Genomic DNA, 16,358 nt, shown 5'->3' on the forward strand with positions numbered 1-16,358 from the left:
ACTAAATAGTTGTTGCTATATTAAAACATTATATTAATTCTGGTAAATGTTATAGATGGAGGAGGGTAAATCTGAAATTTTAAAATCTGTGCTTGGTTTCCAGCTAGCATGGAGTAAAATGTCAGGCGAATAAACAGCATCTGTTAACATGAAGCTATTTCTCCCTTGCCTGCCAATCAGCTTGGAATTCCATAAAGTCCACATGTGAGAAAACCATTAACAACAGAAGAGACAACAGTTGCTGGGGGTTTGTTTTGCATGGAGGAGAAAACATTCACCCTGAAATGCTTCTAGGAGGCAGAGTGCATGAAGATTCTTTGGCTTGAATCACAAATAAGCTCCAAATCTTGAGTTCTGTGGATTGAATCTGAGTCAGGATACTTTGGCTCTTAAACGACATCAAAAGCACATTAACACTTTGAGTGTAACTTGCACGTGGTGAAGGTCACCTCACTGACAATACTTCACAGGGTCCCTCCAGGAACACTGGTGCTGATGTGACAGCAACAGTGTGAAGAACTTACTGAGATGGCAGACTGAAGTGATGGGGTGAGACACCGTTAGTCGTTGGGTTTGTTCTGAAAGAAGTTTGTGAAGGACCAGCCCCCTCCACTTGATTTGGGAGAGTCTTCATCTTTAGGAGGAATCAGAAACTGTCGGGAATTGATGGAGCACGGGCTTCCGAAAGACACAATTTCACTGTTGCTGTCAGTGGATCTTGGAGAATCTGGGGATACTAAGTTCCAAGTATTTACATTTGCCTGAGGTCTGTAGCCTGTAGTTTTATCCAAGTCATCGTCTGCAGTTAAATCTTCTACCGGAGAAGTAATGGGGAGATGCATCTGTGGCTTGTAGCCTGAGCCCCCTCCAGAGTCGCTTTCTTGCTCTTCTTCTGGTTTCGCCTGAGGCTGGTACATGGACTGCACATCAATATAGATGACTTGTGAGGTTCCTCCGGCTTCATCCACTGCTGGATTTGCTATTTCTTCCTCAATGATTGGCGGGCAATAGGACACAACCACATGGTTTTCAGGTTCAGCTTCGGAGCCATCTTCAGGATGCTGAGCTACTGGGGAAATTATTTCAGTGTCTTCGATTTTAGGCACTGTTGATCGCGTTTCCAGGACCTCAACATTATTTGGGGTACAAGGATTCATTTCCAATGTTTTAAGAGCACTGCTTCCCTAGAAATAAATACAAAAGAAAGGATTACAGAAAGCTCCAAAATCTGTTGCAGTGCCTCTCTGACAAAAAAGGGACATTGGTCTTGTAGCTCTTCTTCACATGAAAAAGTTCTTCTTCCTTCTCTGTCCTGCACGCCAGAGCGAAGCCACTTGCCCTCCCTAGCAGCATATTCCCTGGCTATTAATGGTTTGTGAGAGGAAAAAAAGTACAGGATAAACAACTGAAAATGAGTAATTTTAGAAATTCAGCAGATGTTAAAAATTAAGATCTCTTCCGTACATTTTACAAAGCATACCATTTCCATGCTTACAACTTTTTAAAGTTTTAGTCTGGAAAGCTTTTTTTTAAAAAAAGGCAGCCAGCAGCTGAAAGATAGCTGTTAAGAAAAAACGGAAGATTACCTCACAGACACTCTTCTGAAACTGTAAGGCTTTACAATTTTCTGGATTTGGAATATCAGGGTAGAAGGTTTCTTTAATCCTGTAAAGAAAGAGCAATTAGGCTGATTTAACAATGATACGATTGCAAATCAGCCAACAAACATGCAAATAAATCATTGAGCTTTGACTGAAACGGCAAATATTTCAGTGAGGGAGCATCTGTGACAGAAACAGAAAAGTGTCCTCATTCCCCAGCATGTTCTGTTCAAGTAGTCTACAACTACAATACGGGGTGTTTTCGTGGAAATGGACAAAGGCTGGATGTTGGATTCTATGGGTAAGTGTGCTATCAATGAAAAGTAACGCACACAAGCATTGCTCATATAACCCAACTTTCCTACTCAGACTGGATTAAGCATGACTGGCTAGGGACACATCTGCATAGTGTCCTGCTTAACTATTTACAAGAGGATATGGACCATTAGCACAGGGAAGCTGGGGTGCTATGCAACTGGCTTTACCAGCGGGGGTTTAAAATATATGAAAGTGATGATCACATGTCACCAGTATTCTACTTGCTGTGCTGAAAAAACAAAACAGCAGTGCTATTAATTTTTACTAAATATACAATGCAATTAAAAAAGCTGTACTTGTTCAGTATGGCATACTATTTTTATAACTATTGCATTTCTGTAAGAAAAATAATCAAAGTCTGAAATGCTCTAACTCCCTCCTTAGTTTGTCTCTGACTGGGGGTAGGGGGGAGAGGAAGGTACGAAATACGTTTTTGTATGTGAAACTGGATTTTGTTAATGAGAAGGTGGTTACCAATGACTCTCTTCTATACTTACTAAACTATTACTATCTGGACTTACAAGCCAGGGTTCCTGGCATCTATGCTATTCTTCACAATAAAGGCTGGGATGGGATGTAGGGCCAGCCTGCTCAAGCACTCACCTACGCCCACTCACTCACAGCCTCTACTCAAGCCATTCCCCTGCTTCCCCTTTTCTTCTCACTTTCTCCAGAAGGTCAAGTTCATCCCAGTTTAGGGGCCTTCACAAAAGCTGTTCTATCTACCTGAATATTCTTTTCCCTCCTCTACTTCTGCCTGGGGACCCTATTCATGGCATTCCTGCAGAGAAGTCTTGGCTGACTGCCCGCCTGCCCTCTGCTCTTCCCCTGTGGACATGCCCCTCCTTCCCAGTTTCCATTCACATGTGACAAGCAGCATCTATTCACTGGGTGATGTTGGTTTAATGCCCATCTTCTTCCCCATCACCGGCTCAGTCTGCAGGGACCTTGCTTATCCTGTTCCTAACTGCCACAACATATCCCCCCTTCTCCTGGGGGGGACCACTCACACTTTTGCTTAATCAGTGAGTAAATGACCAAATTTTCTAAATAGGTCAGCGGGACATGTGGCATCTTAACTATGAAACTACACTTCTTCTCACCAAAAGCAACTGCCGTATTTACGCCTGTAATTGTTCTTCCCAGTGACAACTGTAATTATTTTTAATTACCAATAAAAACAGTAGGGGAAAACTTACAGCTCTCATAATTTTAAAACCTTTAAATGAGCTGTCCTAATTTTTTTTTTTTGCCTTATTATTAAATGCAATATAAAGTCGGACACACTTATTTTCTACTGTCTAGTTACAACTCCAAGGATGTACATACTTGTTAACACAAGATTACATAACAGTGCCCTACGAACCAAGCAGGGAAAGTAAATAAATCCAGGTACCGTACCATTCTCGTTTCCGATAGCAAAGGATACTAGTTACCACTCCAACAATGACAGCCACTGCCACTGGGATGAGAATGGCAATAATTAATCCCACAGCTGAAACGAGAAGGTAGCAAATGTCATAGGAAGCAGAAAATTCATTTGCATTAAGAGATACTTAGATTGGTAGGTCATTTGAGGTGCTCCTAACTGCTCCAGTGTGAATGAAAGACTATCGAAATGTAATGTTGAAGAATTAAAGTAATTTTAACAAGAACGCTAAATTCTTTCCAACAGTGTTTATCAATCTTGACACTACTGACATTTTAGGGTAGACAATTTCTAGTTAAGCAGCCCTGGTAGCATCCTGGTGAAGAGCTTGCTTGCTAACCAAAACTCAGCAGAGTGACTCCATGCAATTTCTTAGGTAACTCATTAGACTATAGCTTCAAGACCTGACAAAAATAAATAAAAAATATGGAGACATCTCATAGGTTTTTAATATTGTCTTCCACCTGCCATCTGAAAAGTTTCAAAAATAAAAAAAATAAAGACTACCCCAAATCAGGGGTTTCGCAATAAACCGGAACTGCTAGAAATGCTATGCATATAAGGATGAAAGCCATTTCAACGAGGGTACTGAACTTACAGTTTTCCTTTGTCACCACGTACATGCTCTTCTCGGGACCTATTCCTCCACTCGTGTAGGCTCGCAGCACCAGATGGTAACTTGTTTTACCTTGAAGATCGGCAATTCTCAATGTCTTCTGAGATAGGTCGGTAATATTCTTAACCTTTACATCAGAAGGGCCTGTTTGAAAAATGGGTATGGTTACTAATCTCCACAACAATTTCTCACATGGCTAATCATAACCGCCAGGTCCACAGACCCTTGTAGGTGACACTGGTTCGGACCACTCTGAGCCCCAAGGCGTTCAGAGCCAGCAGAGACCAACTGGGGTTTGGGGTCAACTGTTTACACCATCACCACTCGTCTATCAGTTTTATGTGTGTTGTGATGCTGGAAGCTATTCCCACGGTGTTTTAATACAGGGTCATCCATGATTGACAGGTTTCAGAGCAGCTTCTAAGCTAACAAGACAGACGAGGTAGAGGGAGAGGCGGAGTATTTCCGAATGCTTCGCCATTGAAAATCTTGCGACTTGCAGTGGAGCACTGTCAGACAGCATCAGAATGTTAAATACTGACATATTATGAACAGCATCAGAATACTGTCAGATATAGTGCTGGAAGAAGAGCCCCTCAACCTAAAAGGCACTCAAAATATGACTGGGGAATGGCTGCCTTCTCAAAGTACAGTTGACCATGAAGATGAAAAGGGAGTAAAGCTTTTGGGACCATCATTTGCTGATGGACACAAGGCAAAAACATTCATTAATAATTAAAGCATGGAATGTACAGAGCATGAATCTAAGAAAATCTGAGGTTGTCAAAATTTAAACAGAACACATATAGATTGATATGTTGTTAAGTGCCATCGAGTTGGTTCCGACCCATAGTGACCCTGTATAGGGTTTCTGAGGAGCCCGTTGGTGAGCTTGAACCGCTGACCTTGCAGTTCAAACAGATTTGCACTCTGATGCATTAACCCACAGCACCGTACCAGGATTCCAAAGATTGATTGCTACGTTGTTGTTGTTTTGTGCCGTGGCATTGGTTCCGACTCATAGCAACCCTGTACAGGGTTTCCAAGGCTGTAAATCTTTATGGGAGCAGAAACCCTTATCTTTTTCCCGCGGAACAGCTGGTAGTTTTGAACTGCTGTCCCTGAAGTTCGCAGCCCAATTCGTAACCACTATGCTACCAGAGCTACAGGCGCAAATTACTGCTGTTGTTGTTATGTGCCATCGAGTCAGTTCCAACTCATAGTGATGCTCCATAGGGTCTCCAAGGAACAGCTGGTGGGTTTGAACTGCTGGCCTTGTGGTTCGTAGTCCATGGCTGATTATACAGTGCCTCACTATGAGACCATCCTATACATTGTAGTTGTTGGTTAAGTGTCATCGAGTTAGTTCAGACTCACAGAGACCCTCTATACACAGAGACCCTGTATAAGGTTTCCAAGGAGCAGCTGGTAGATTTGAACAGCCACCCTTGCAGTTCAAACTGACCTTGCACTACAATGCATTCTCCTGCAGCACCACACCAAGCATCCATCCTAGTGACGTGAAATTGACTAGTATTTGCCCTTTTGAATCTGACACATATAGTTTACTGTGCCAGCAATAACAAAGGAATGGCGTCACATTCATCATCAAAAAGAACATTTCAAGATCTACCCTGAAGCATATTGCTGTCTATGATAGGATAAATTGCATATTCTTACAAGAAAAACCAGTTAATACTACTACTCAAATTTATGCACCAACCATTAAAGCCAGTGATAATGAAATTGAAGAAATCTACCAACTTCTTCAGTCTGAAATTGATTAAACAAGCGATCAAGATGTATAGACAATTACTGGCAACTGGAATGAAAAGGCTGAAAACAAATGTAGAAAATGGCCTTGGAGATAGAAAGGAGGATGGAGATCATAAAATAGAATTTTGCAATACCAAAGACTTGTTCGTTGCCATACTTTTAATTAAACAATGTAAAAGACAACCATTCACATGGGCTTTAGCAGATGGAATATACAAAACTGACTACATATCAGTGGGAAAAGACAGTAAAAAAGCTCTGTATCATCAGTCAAAACAAGGCCAGGTTAGACTATGGAACAGACCATCATATGCTCATATGCAAGTTCATGCTGAAGAGGAAGAAAATTAAAACAAGTCCACAAGAGCCAAAATACGACTTTGAACATATCCCACCTGAATTTACACAGCTCAGGAAAAGATCTGCTGCATTAGACTAATGACTGGAAACCAGACGAGCTGTGGGATGACATCAAGAGCATCATGCAGAAGAAAGCAAAAGGTCAGTAAGAAGACAGGAAAGAAAGAAAAGGCCAACATGAATGTCAGAAGAAACTCTGAAACTTGCTCTCCAGAGTAGTGATGCTAAAGCAAATGAAAAAAATAAGGAGGTACAAGAGCTGAACAGAAAATTTCAAAGGGCAGCTTAGAGAATTAAAATCAAATATTATAATGAATTATACAAAGACCTGGAGTTAGAAAACCAAAAAAGAAGAACACACTCAGCATTTCTCAAGTTAAATGAAGAAAAATTCAAGCCTTGATTTATAACACTGAAGGATTCTGTGGGCAAAACACTGCGTGATGTAAAAAGCATCAAAAGCAGATGGAAGGAATCCACAGAGTCACTGTAGCAAAAAGAAATGGTCAGTGTTCTACTATTTCAAGAGGGAGTAGATGATCAAGAGCCAGGTACTGAAGGAAGAAGTCAAAGGCGTACTGAAAGCACTGGCAAGGAACAAAGCTCCAGAAATTGATGGACTAGGAATTAAAATCTTTCACCAAAATGAAGCAGCACTGGAGACACTCACCCATCTACACAAAGAAACTTGGAAGACAAACTGACTAACTAATTGGAAGAGATCCATAATTGTTTGAGCTCATACTAAAGAGAGCTGACTCAATGGAATGCAGAAATCATTATTATCACATGCAAGTAAATTTTTGGGAAAGATAACTCAAAAGCAGCTATAACAGTACACTGACAAGTGAACTCTGCCAGAGGTTCAAGCCAGATTCAGATGAGAATGTGGAACATTCTGATGGATCTTGGCTGAAAGCAGTGAATACTAGAAAGATGTTTATCTGTGCTTTATAAACTATGCAAAGCCTTGTGACTGGATTATGACAAGCTATGGACAAGTATTCCAGAACACTTAATTGTACTCGAGAGGAATCTGTACACAGACCAAGAGGAAGTTGTTCAAAACAGAGCACAGGTTCTGAATGGCTTAATTAACAGGAAAGGAATCTGCCAGGGTTGTATTCTTTCACCATACTTATTCAACCTGTATGCTGAGCAAATAATACGAAAAGTTGGTTCTATGAGGAAGAACACAGCATCAGGATAACAATAGGCGATATGCAGATGATACAACCTTGCTTGCTGAAAGTGAAAAGGACTTAAAATACTGATGTAGATCAAAGACCCCAGTCTTTGGTATGGGTTGCATCTCAGTGTAAAGAAAACTAAAATCCTCACCACTGGATCCATAATTAACATCGCGACAAATGGAGAAAATATTGCCAATGCCAAGAACTTAATTTTGCTTTCCACACTTATGGAAGCAGCAGTCAAGAAAATAAATGATTTATTGCATTAGGTAAATCTGCTGAACAAAATATTTTCAAGTGTTCAAAAGCAAAGATGTCAGCTTGAGGACTAAGGTGTGCTTGACCCAAGTCACTGTATTTTCAATAGTCTTAAATGCATTTGAAAGTTGGAAAATGAATACGAAAGACCTTAAAATAATTGATGCATTTGAGTTACTGTGTTGGAGGAGAACAATAAATGTATCACGGGTCTCCAAAAGAACCAACAAATCTGTGTTGGAAGAAGGATAGCTAGCCAGGATGCTACTTAGAAGCCAGCATGGCTATACTTCATCTCTCAAACTTCAGACATTATCAGGAGGGACCAGTCCCTGGAGAAGGACATCAAGCTTGCTAAAATGGAGGGTTAGCAAAAAAGAAGAAGACTCCCAATTAAATGGATTGGCACAGTGGACACAGTAATAGGTTCAAACAGAGCAATGATTGTTAGGTTGGTCCAGTATGGGGCAGTGTTTCATTCTGTTGTTCATAAGGTCGCTATGAGTTGGAACTGACCAAAAGGTACCTAAGAACAGTAATTCCCACCACATTAAACTTCAGTTTCTCAGACTATGAGACAGGACATCATCACTTATCTGACAGACCTGAACACACACGCTCTAGAGTAATGCCTGCCCTACAGTCAGAAATCGATAAAAGTCACTTTCCTTGCTGTTACCAAGAGCATGAAAACCACCAGAGTCAAACCCCAGCCCCCTCAGGCTGCTCCTGCCTGTGTGTTAGAGGGAGGTTCAGAAATTACTTCAATCCACTCAAAGTGCAACCTGAGTTCTTCAAGGTGGCCCGTGAGGAGCCTTCCAAATCACTTCAAATGGAAGTGTGAAGACATTTTTATACTACTATTTTTTAAAATGTTAATCAAAATAATGCAAGATAATCATTTTAAAAATTGAATACTGCTAAATGGCTAATGGAGCCCTGGTGTGGCGCTGTAGGATAAGCATTGGACTGCTACCTGCAAGGTTGGCGGTTCAAGTCCAACAGCTGTTCCTCGAAAACCCTCAACAGGGTCACTGTGCATCGAAACTAGATGGTACTTAACAACATTGTTGTTGTTATGTGCTGTGGAGTCGGTTTCGACTCATAGCGACCCTGTACATGGTTTCCGAGGCTATAAATCTTTACGGGAGCAGAAAGCCTCATCTTTCTCCCGCGGAATGGCTGGTAGTTTCAAACTGCTGACCTTGTGGTTCGCAGCCCAATTTGTAACCACAATGCTACCAGAGCTCCTTACTTTAAATGGCTAATAATAAAATGCAACAGTTCTCTCTACCCAACCCGTCTCACAAAAATAAAAACACTTTTAAAACCACATTATCAGTTTCTTAGGATATACCTCCCTATTTCAATAAAGAGATGCAGGTGGCTAGTTCTTGCTTTTTAAGTGTCAGATATTATTTACTTGTGCCCCATCCATTAAGGTGAAAATTTAGCTCCCTTACACTACAGCTGGACTCCTGATGTGCACCGCAGGATCAGCATTGGACGGTGGACCACGAGGTTGGCAGTTCAAACTCACCAGCTGTTCCTTGGAAACCCTATACAGGGTCTCTAAGAGTTGGAACTGACTCGACAGCACCTCCACACTACAGCCACCCCTCTCTTCCACCTTTTCCAAACATATATCAAAACGCTCGGTGAATTCGGAGTTTATCTTATTGCGACCGTATTGATTCACGTTACTGCTCAGACAAATTGCTTGGTATGGTCACATTTCCTTTCTTGTATATCATCGTTTTTCTTGTTGTCAAATTTACTATTTCTTTTTCTTAGCCTGGGTGTTCTATGTACCACATCCTCCAACAAATACTCAGTAACATTTCCACATAGTCAAAGGAAATGTTCTGCATCCCCGGAGCCTTGGCACTTCCTTCCAGTGGTCCCCTGGCCTCTGCTCTACACTAGCTAGCAGTTGGGGACTCGTGGTCCATTTCGTTTCATTTTTATGTACAAATGGGTAGCTTCCCAAGAAAGGGTACACACAAGGAGCAAACATTTGCAATCTTACAAAGTTTAAAAACTGTCTTCATTCTATTCTCATTGGCTGATAAATGGACACAATTCAGAATTTTAGACTGAAATCATATTCACTATTTTGAAGACACAGTCTCTGCTCTCTTCCAGTACCTGGCTGTGGTCAAGAAATCTGCCGCCATTCTTACATCTTGAGCTTTCAATACAGGGCCTTTTTCCTCATCATTACTAGCACTATTTCTTGAAGTGTTGTTGAGCTGCTTTCAATTCATGTTGTGTATAACTCTTACACACAACAAAACGAAACAGCGCCCAGTCCTGCGTCATTCTCACAATTGTCACGTTTGAGACCATTGGTGTAGCCACTGTGTCAGTCCACCTCATTCTAGAAATTTCTCTTTTATGAAGACCCTCTACTAAGTGTGATAATCTTTTCCAGGGACTGGTCCGTCCTGATACCAAGTACCAAAGTACATGACACAAAGTCTCTGTATCCCTGCTTCGAAGGCATATTCTGGCTGTACTTCTTCCAAGATAGATTTGTTTATTCTTCTGGTAGTCCATAGTATACTTTCAGCATTCTTTGCCAACACCGGAACCAAAATGTTATCAATCCTTCTCCAGTCTTCCTTTTTTGTTATACAGCTTTCACATTCATACAAGGCAACTGAAAACACCATTGCTTGGGTCAGGTGCACCTTAGTTCTCAAAGGGACTTCTTCTTGGTTCTAACATTTTAAACAGTTCTTCTGCAGTAGATTTTCCAGTGTAACACACAGTTTGATGTCTTGACTACTGCTTCCATTCCATGAGCACTGATTATGGATCAGAGTAAAATGAAATCCTTGACAATGCCAATCTTTCTCTGTTCATCATGATGATGTTTATTGGTCCAGTTGTGAAGATTTTTTTTTTCTCTTTATACCGAGTTGTAGTCCTTAATGATGGGTGTAGATTCTTTGATCACCATCATCAAGTGCTCAAAAAGTCCTCTTACAGTTCATTATTCAAGGTTGCGTCATCTCCACATTGCAGGTTGTTAATGAGTTTTCCTCTAATCCTGATGCTGTGTTCTTCATATAGTTCAGCTTCTTGGATTATTTGTTCAGTATACAGAATGAGTAAGTATGCTGAAAGAATACAACCATGACCCACACCCTTCCTGATTTTAAACCACATCAACATTCCCTTGCTGTGTTGAAATGACTGCCTCTTGTTCTATGCACAGGTCTCGCAAGAGCACAATTAAGTGTTCCGGAACTCCCATTTTTTTGCTATGTTATCCATAGCTTGTTATGATCCACACGGTCAAATGCCTTTGCATAGTCAATGAAACACAAATAAAAATTTTTGGTATTCTCTGCTTTTAGCCAAGATCTACCTGATGTCAGCAGTGAGATCCCTCGTTCCACATCCTCTTCTGAATCCGGCTTGGATTTCTGGAAGTACTGCTTCTGCTTCAATCGTTTTTGAATTGTCTTCTGAAAAACTTTACTTGCATGTGATATAAATGATACTGTTTAATGATTTCCACATTCCGTTGGGTCACCTTTCTTTGTTGTTGTTAAGTGCTGGTGAGTCGATTCTGACTCACGGCAACCCTGTATAGGGTTTCCAAGGAGCAGCTGATGAGCATAAATATGGATCTCTTCCATTCGGGTGAGCAGGTAGCTGTCTTTTCAATTTCTTGGCAGACTGGTGAATGCTTTCAGCACTTCACTGGTTTGTTGAAACATTTCCATGTGTATTTTGTCAATTCCTGGAGCTTTGTTTTTCACTAATGTTTTCAGTGCAGCTGGACTTTTCTCTTCAGTACCATCAATTCTTAGCCATACGCTACCTCCTGAAATGGTTGAGCAATGACCAATTCTTTTTGGTATAGTGCCTGTGGATTCTTTCCATCTTCCTTTTATGGTTTCCGTACTGACTCATAGCGACCTTATACACAGCAGAGCAAACCATATAGCAACCCAAGGTTTTGATATTGTTTTTTCAGTTATTTCAAAACTGAGAAATATTGAGCATGCTTTTCCCTTTGGGTTTTGTAACTCCTGGTCTTCGACATTTCATTTTAATACTTTGTCTTTTCAGGCTGTCCTTTACATTTTTTTCTGTTCAGCTCTTTTACTTGTTCATTTCATTCGCTTCAGCTACTCTATGCTCAAGAGCAAGTTTCAGAGTGTCTTCTGACATCTACTTTGGTTTTTTTCTTTCTTTCCTATCTTTTTAATGGACTTCTGTTCTTTCCACATGATGTTCTTGATGTCATTCTGTAACTCTTCTGGTCTTCAGTCATTAGTGTCTAATGCATCAGATCTGTTCTAATGCATCAGATGGTCTCTAAATTCATGTGACATATACTTAAGGTCATATTTTGGTGCTCATGGATGTATCTGAATGTTCTTCAGTTTCAGCCTGAACTTCCGTATGACCAACTGATGGTCTGTTCCAAAGTCCTGGCCTTATTTTGGCTGATATTATTGAGCTTCTCCATTATCATTTTCCACAGATTTAGTCAGGGTGATGCCAGTGCTTCCCATATGGTGAAATCCACCTGTATAATCACCATTTTATGTTGCTAAAAAAGGCATTTGCAAAGAATCAGTTATTGGCCTTGTAAAAAAAATGCTATCTCCATCATCGTTTCTAACACCAAGACCATATTTTCCAACTACTAACCTCTGCTCTTTGCTTTCAACTTTCGCATTCCAATCAGCAATAATTACCAATAAATCTTGATTACATGTTTGATCAATTTCAGACCTAAGAACTTAGTAGAATTCTTCCATTTCTGTATTACTGGCTTTGGTGGTTGATGCATAAATTTGAATTCACAGTTGTATTAACTGGTCTTCCTACTAGGTACACAAACGGCATTCTTATTTCAAGATAGACCTTGAAATCCTCTTTTATCATGAATGAAATGCAAATCTTCTTCAATCTGTCATGCCTGGTACAGTAAACAATAAGACTGACTCATTCAAAATTGCCAGTTTCAGTCTATTTCATCTTACTAATTCTTAAGATTATTGATCTTTTTACACATTTCATTTCATTTTTGATGACTTTCAATTTTTCTGGATTCGTACTTTGCACATTCCACATTCCAATTATCAATGGATGTTTGCAGCTGTTTCTGTTGAGTTGTGCCCTAAGAGTACATGAATTTCCCAAAAGCTTTGCTCCATAAGTATCATTAATGTCAACTCTACTCTGAGAGTCAGGTTTTGCTCAGGTGTACTTTTAGTGTCTTTCAACCTGAGTGGCTCATGTTTCAGCATTATATCAATTATTTCACTGTTACGCCTAAGATATTCAGGAGCCAATCCCGAGAGAAGATCTTTAACAGGTTTTGAGTTATGTATGTTTTAACCTTTTTTCATCAGTTTCCAATCACTGCTGCCCTGAGTCACTTCTCCCTTGAGGACGTGTTCTCAGGACATGTAGCTGAAGGACTTAGTGGTGCGTTGTTGTTGATTAAAACTCAGGAGAAAGAACAAGTTGGGAGGAGGAAAACCAGAGGACAGAAAAGTGTCTGGCACCCAGGTTTCTTCCCTATTACTGTTCTTTGTCTGAAGGGAAAAAGGGGAGTTACTTCCAGAGTGTAAGGGACCTTGAGCTGGTGGGGTGCAGATTGTACTCCTGGAAGGGAGAAGGCATTAAACACTGAGAAAGGAATGTGACAATAACAAATGGTTTAATAGCCAGGGGAGTGTAAAAACTCCAGCTGTATGGGGAAACCAAGGCAGCCTTGAAAAAGCATACTGTCTTCCATGTGTCCATCAGTATGTTGATTCTCATCCCTCTCTGTTATTGGCTCAGAGCAACCCTGTTCAGTTTCCAAGGAGGAGCTGGTGGGTTTGAATCACCGACCTTGTGGCTAGCAGTCCAGTGCTTGTCCTACAGCACCACACCAGGACTCCCTTGATAAATTCGGTGATACGAGTTTTGATGACATACATGGGTATGAATTTTATTATTTTTTTAAATTTCACTTTGAACTGTGGGTCCTTTTGTCTTATATACTCAAATCCTCTGGAATGGAAAACTGTTTCAAGCCATTTCTTTGACCGATTCCTTCCTTCCACATTTTACTCTGTTCTCTCAACAGAGCTATATAATGACGCAGACCCTACCTAGGCTGGCCCTCCAATTTTCTCATCTTTTAACTGCAGGTTTTATTCTGTCTACCTTTGGGCAGAACTTCTCTATCTTCCAACACTTTTTGAAACATTTTTTTATTACATTTTTAATTTCAAGGTGATTTCCTGCTTCTGATGATTCTCAGTGAATATAATATTACCTCAACTGAGCCAAGCTTTGCATTTTTCTTCCCTAGATTAAATCTGTTTCCCCTGCTTTCTTCTGGCTTCTACCTTTCCAGTTTGTGGCTTTGTCAACCATTTGATTATCCTGGCTGCTCAATTATGTCTAAGAGTGTACCGCTAAAAGGTGAACTTGGAGCTTGGTGTGCATGGGTGAGGTTTACTGACTGGTAGGCTTCATCTATCACTGGTGGAAGATGATGAGCTGGGTTCCTTGGCTTGCTTTTCTCCTTGGAAGAACCTCCCAAATGTCAGCCTCTTTTAATGCCTTTCCTCTTGCACCATTTAGTATGGTCCAAAGAAGCCCCTCTAATCTCTTGCTGGGTGAAGAGTCCTACTTGAAGATGAGGACACTGTCACACCATATGGCAAGTTATGTTGTTAAGTGCTATTGAGTCGGTTCCAACTCATAGCGACCCTGTATAGGGTTTCTGTAGAGCAGCCAGTGGGTTTGAACTTCCAACCTTGCCAGCCTTGTGGTTCGCAGTGCAGTGCTTAGTGCTTATTCTACAGTGCCACACCAGGAGTTGAGGTCTGTTTTAAGTCTGAGACTTCATTTGATTCTCAAAATTCCAAAGGAGCTGTTTTCACTTTCTCAAGAGAAAAAAGACTTGTCTTTTCTAGGCATAGAGTGTGGCAGTCACAATAGCTGAGTGTAAGATTTTGGATCTGGGTGGTCTAACTGCTGCTTATACAGACTTGAATCAAGCCCTGGACTCAGCTCTGACTCATCCTGGGCATCTGGATCCCAGGCTCAGCACACTGGTATCTGCCCATCTACTGTTGGCACTTAGATTTCACCGTCCTCCACTCTTCTGATTCACTTGTTAAGTGCTGTCTGCTGTCAGTTCTAACTCATAGTGGTGACCCTGCATAGGGTTTCGGAGGAGTGGCTGGTGAACTTGAATCGACAACCTTGCAGTTAAAACGACTGTGCAGTCCAGCACATTAACCTCGAGCCCCACATGTTGTTTTTAAGTGCCACTGAGTCAGTTCCAACCCACAGCGACCCTGAATAGGGTTTCTGAGGAGCGACTGGTGAGCTTGAACCATCCACCTTGCAGTTCAAACCCACTGCCTGCAGTCCAGCGCATTTACCCACATCCCCACCCCCCAAATTAAGAATGCTCTGGTTTTGCATTGTCTCACCTCTCCATCCCTCTTGGTCTTTGTCGTTTTATATGTTTTTCTCTTCTGGACTCTAATTTTGGTGACAGTTTGGGAGTAGAGATAAACATGTGTGGCAAATCTAAGTGGAAGTCCATATGCTGTAATTGTAACTAGTTCAAGTACAAATTTTCTGAGCATTTGAGGCAAGTAACACCAGATTCTGAGTCTGTGCAGAATTTGAATGCCAGCAGGGTTTCCCGCATCCAAAGGCGATTCTGAAGGTTCATCAAAGGCACAAATCAGTGACCTGGGTGAGGCCCACATTTGATGAAGCTGATCTGGAGAAGTGGCTTAGCTAATGCCCAGTCAGCATCCCAAGGAGGCTTTGTTGTTCTCTACTTGTCAGATGGCCATTAAATAATTAAAACTGTGTCTTTCCAAGGAGAGGTCGCTAAGGGAAATGAAATCTTTCAAGCTGCAAAGACGGGAAGCTTGTGCTGTGTGGCTGTGGATGAAAAAACAGGACTCCTGATGGAAAAAGCCGCAAATTATCTAAACACTTCCATGTTAGTAAATTAAAGAATTTGCTAAGGTCTCTGGACATACACCTGCCACCTGGGGCTTCAAATCGGTTCATTCTGTTGGACCTCCCTTCCTGCTGAGAAGGTGGGTTTCCACCCCAGCTAGACTGCATCAGAATTTACATGTTAACAGAGTCCCCAGGTGATTCTTAGATACTCAAGTGCTCTGATGCACACATAAGCATTCCCTGCAGGTACTATTAAAACACGGAGTTGGGGTCAGCATAATGGGTAGATATGCAAATTCTCAGTAGGGACTGGAACAGGAAGGAAAGGTTTGGAGCTCTGCCTCCAACTGCCAAGAATTTAAGGTATTTTCAAAGTCCGAATGCATCTGCATGCTCCAAATCAAGCCAATTAAGTTTTCTCCTGCTCACTGAGTCTGTGGATAACAAAGACACCTGAGTGCTGGTGTGGGGTGGAGGGATAAGCACTGGGCTGCTAACCACAAGGCTGACAATTTAAACCCAACAGCAACTCCTGGGAAACCCAATACAGAGGGTCGTTCTGAGTCAGAGTCAAAACCAAGTCGATAGCACTTAACAACACAACAAAGATACCAGAGCTCTGCACGGCTGTCTGTTAACAACTGAGGCTCCAAGCTAGCATGACTGTGAAATTTGTTTTCTCTGTTAGTTTAAAATACAGGACTTCATGTGTTTTAAAGTAACCTTCATTCAATGCTGGGTTAAGGCATGCAAGACTTGTAGAAATAGTTCCTTTACTATGTTGTTGTTGTTGTTGTCAGGTGCCATCGAGTCGGAACCGACTCATAGCGACCCCATGTACAGCAGAA

At 41.2% G+C, this 16,358-nt stretch overlaps 1 protein-coding gene across 1 annotated transcript in view; it reads right to left on the reverse strand.

Moving 5' to 3' along the window:
* Nucleotides 1-560: 560 nt before the first annotated feature.
* LIFR (leukemia inhibitory factor receptor alpha) overlaps nucleotides 561-16,358 on the reverse strand; it is a 71,170-nt gene continuing 55,372 nt past the window's right edge. The window contains exons 16-19 of the mRNA XM_006874676.1: nucleotides 3,947-4,108; nucleotides 3,321-3,414; nucleotides 1,587-1,665; nucleotides 561-1,184 (exon numbers count right to left, since the gene is read on the reverse strand). Of these exons, the coding sequence (XP_006874738.1) occupies nucleotides 561-1,184; nucleotides 1,587-1,665; nucleotides 3,321-3,414; nucleotides 3,947-4,108 (959 nt within the window). The remainder of the gene's footprint in view (nucleotides 1,185-1,586; nucleotides 1,666-3,320; nucleotides 3,415-3,946; nucleotides 4,109-16,358) is intronic.

Source organism: Chrysochloris asiatica, unplaced genomic scaffold, assembly GCF_000296735.1.
Source record: "Chrysochloris asiatica unplaced genomic scaffold, ChrAsi1.0 scaffold00293, whole genome shotgun sequence".
Classification (NCBI taxonomy): Eukaryota; Metazoa; Chordata; class Mammalia; order Afrosoricida; family Chrysochloridae; genus Chrysochloris; species Chrysochloris asiatica.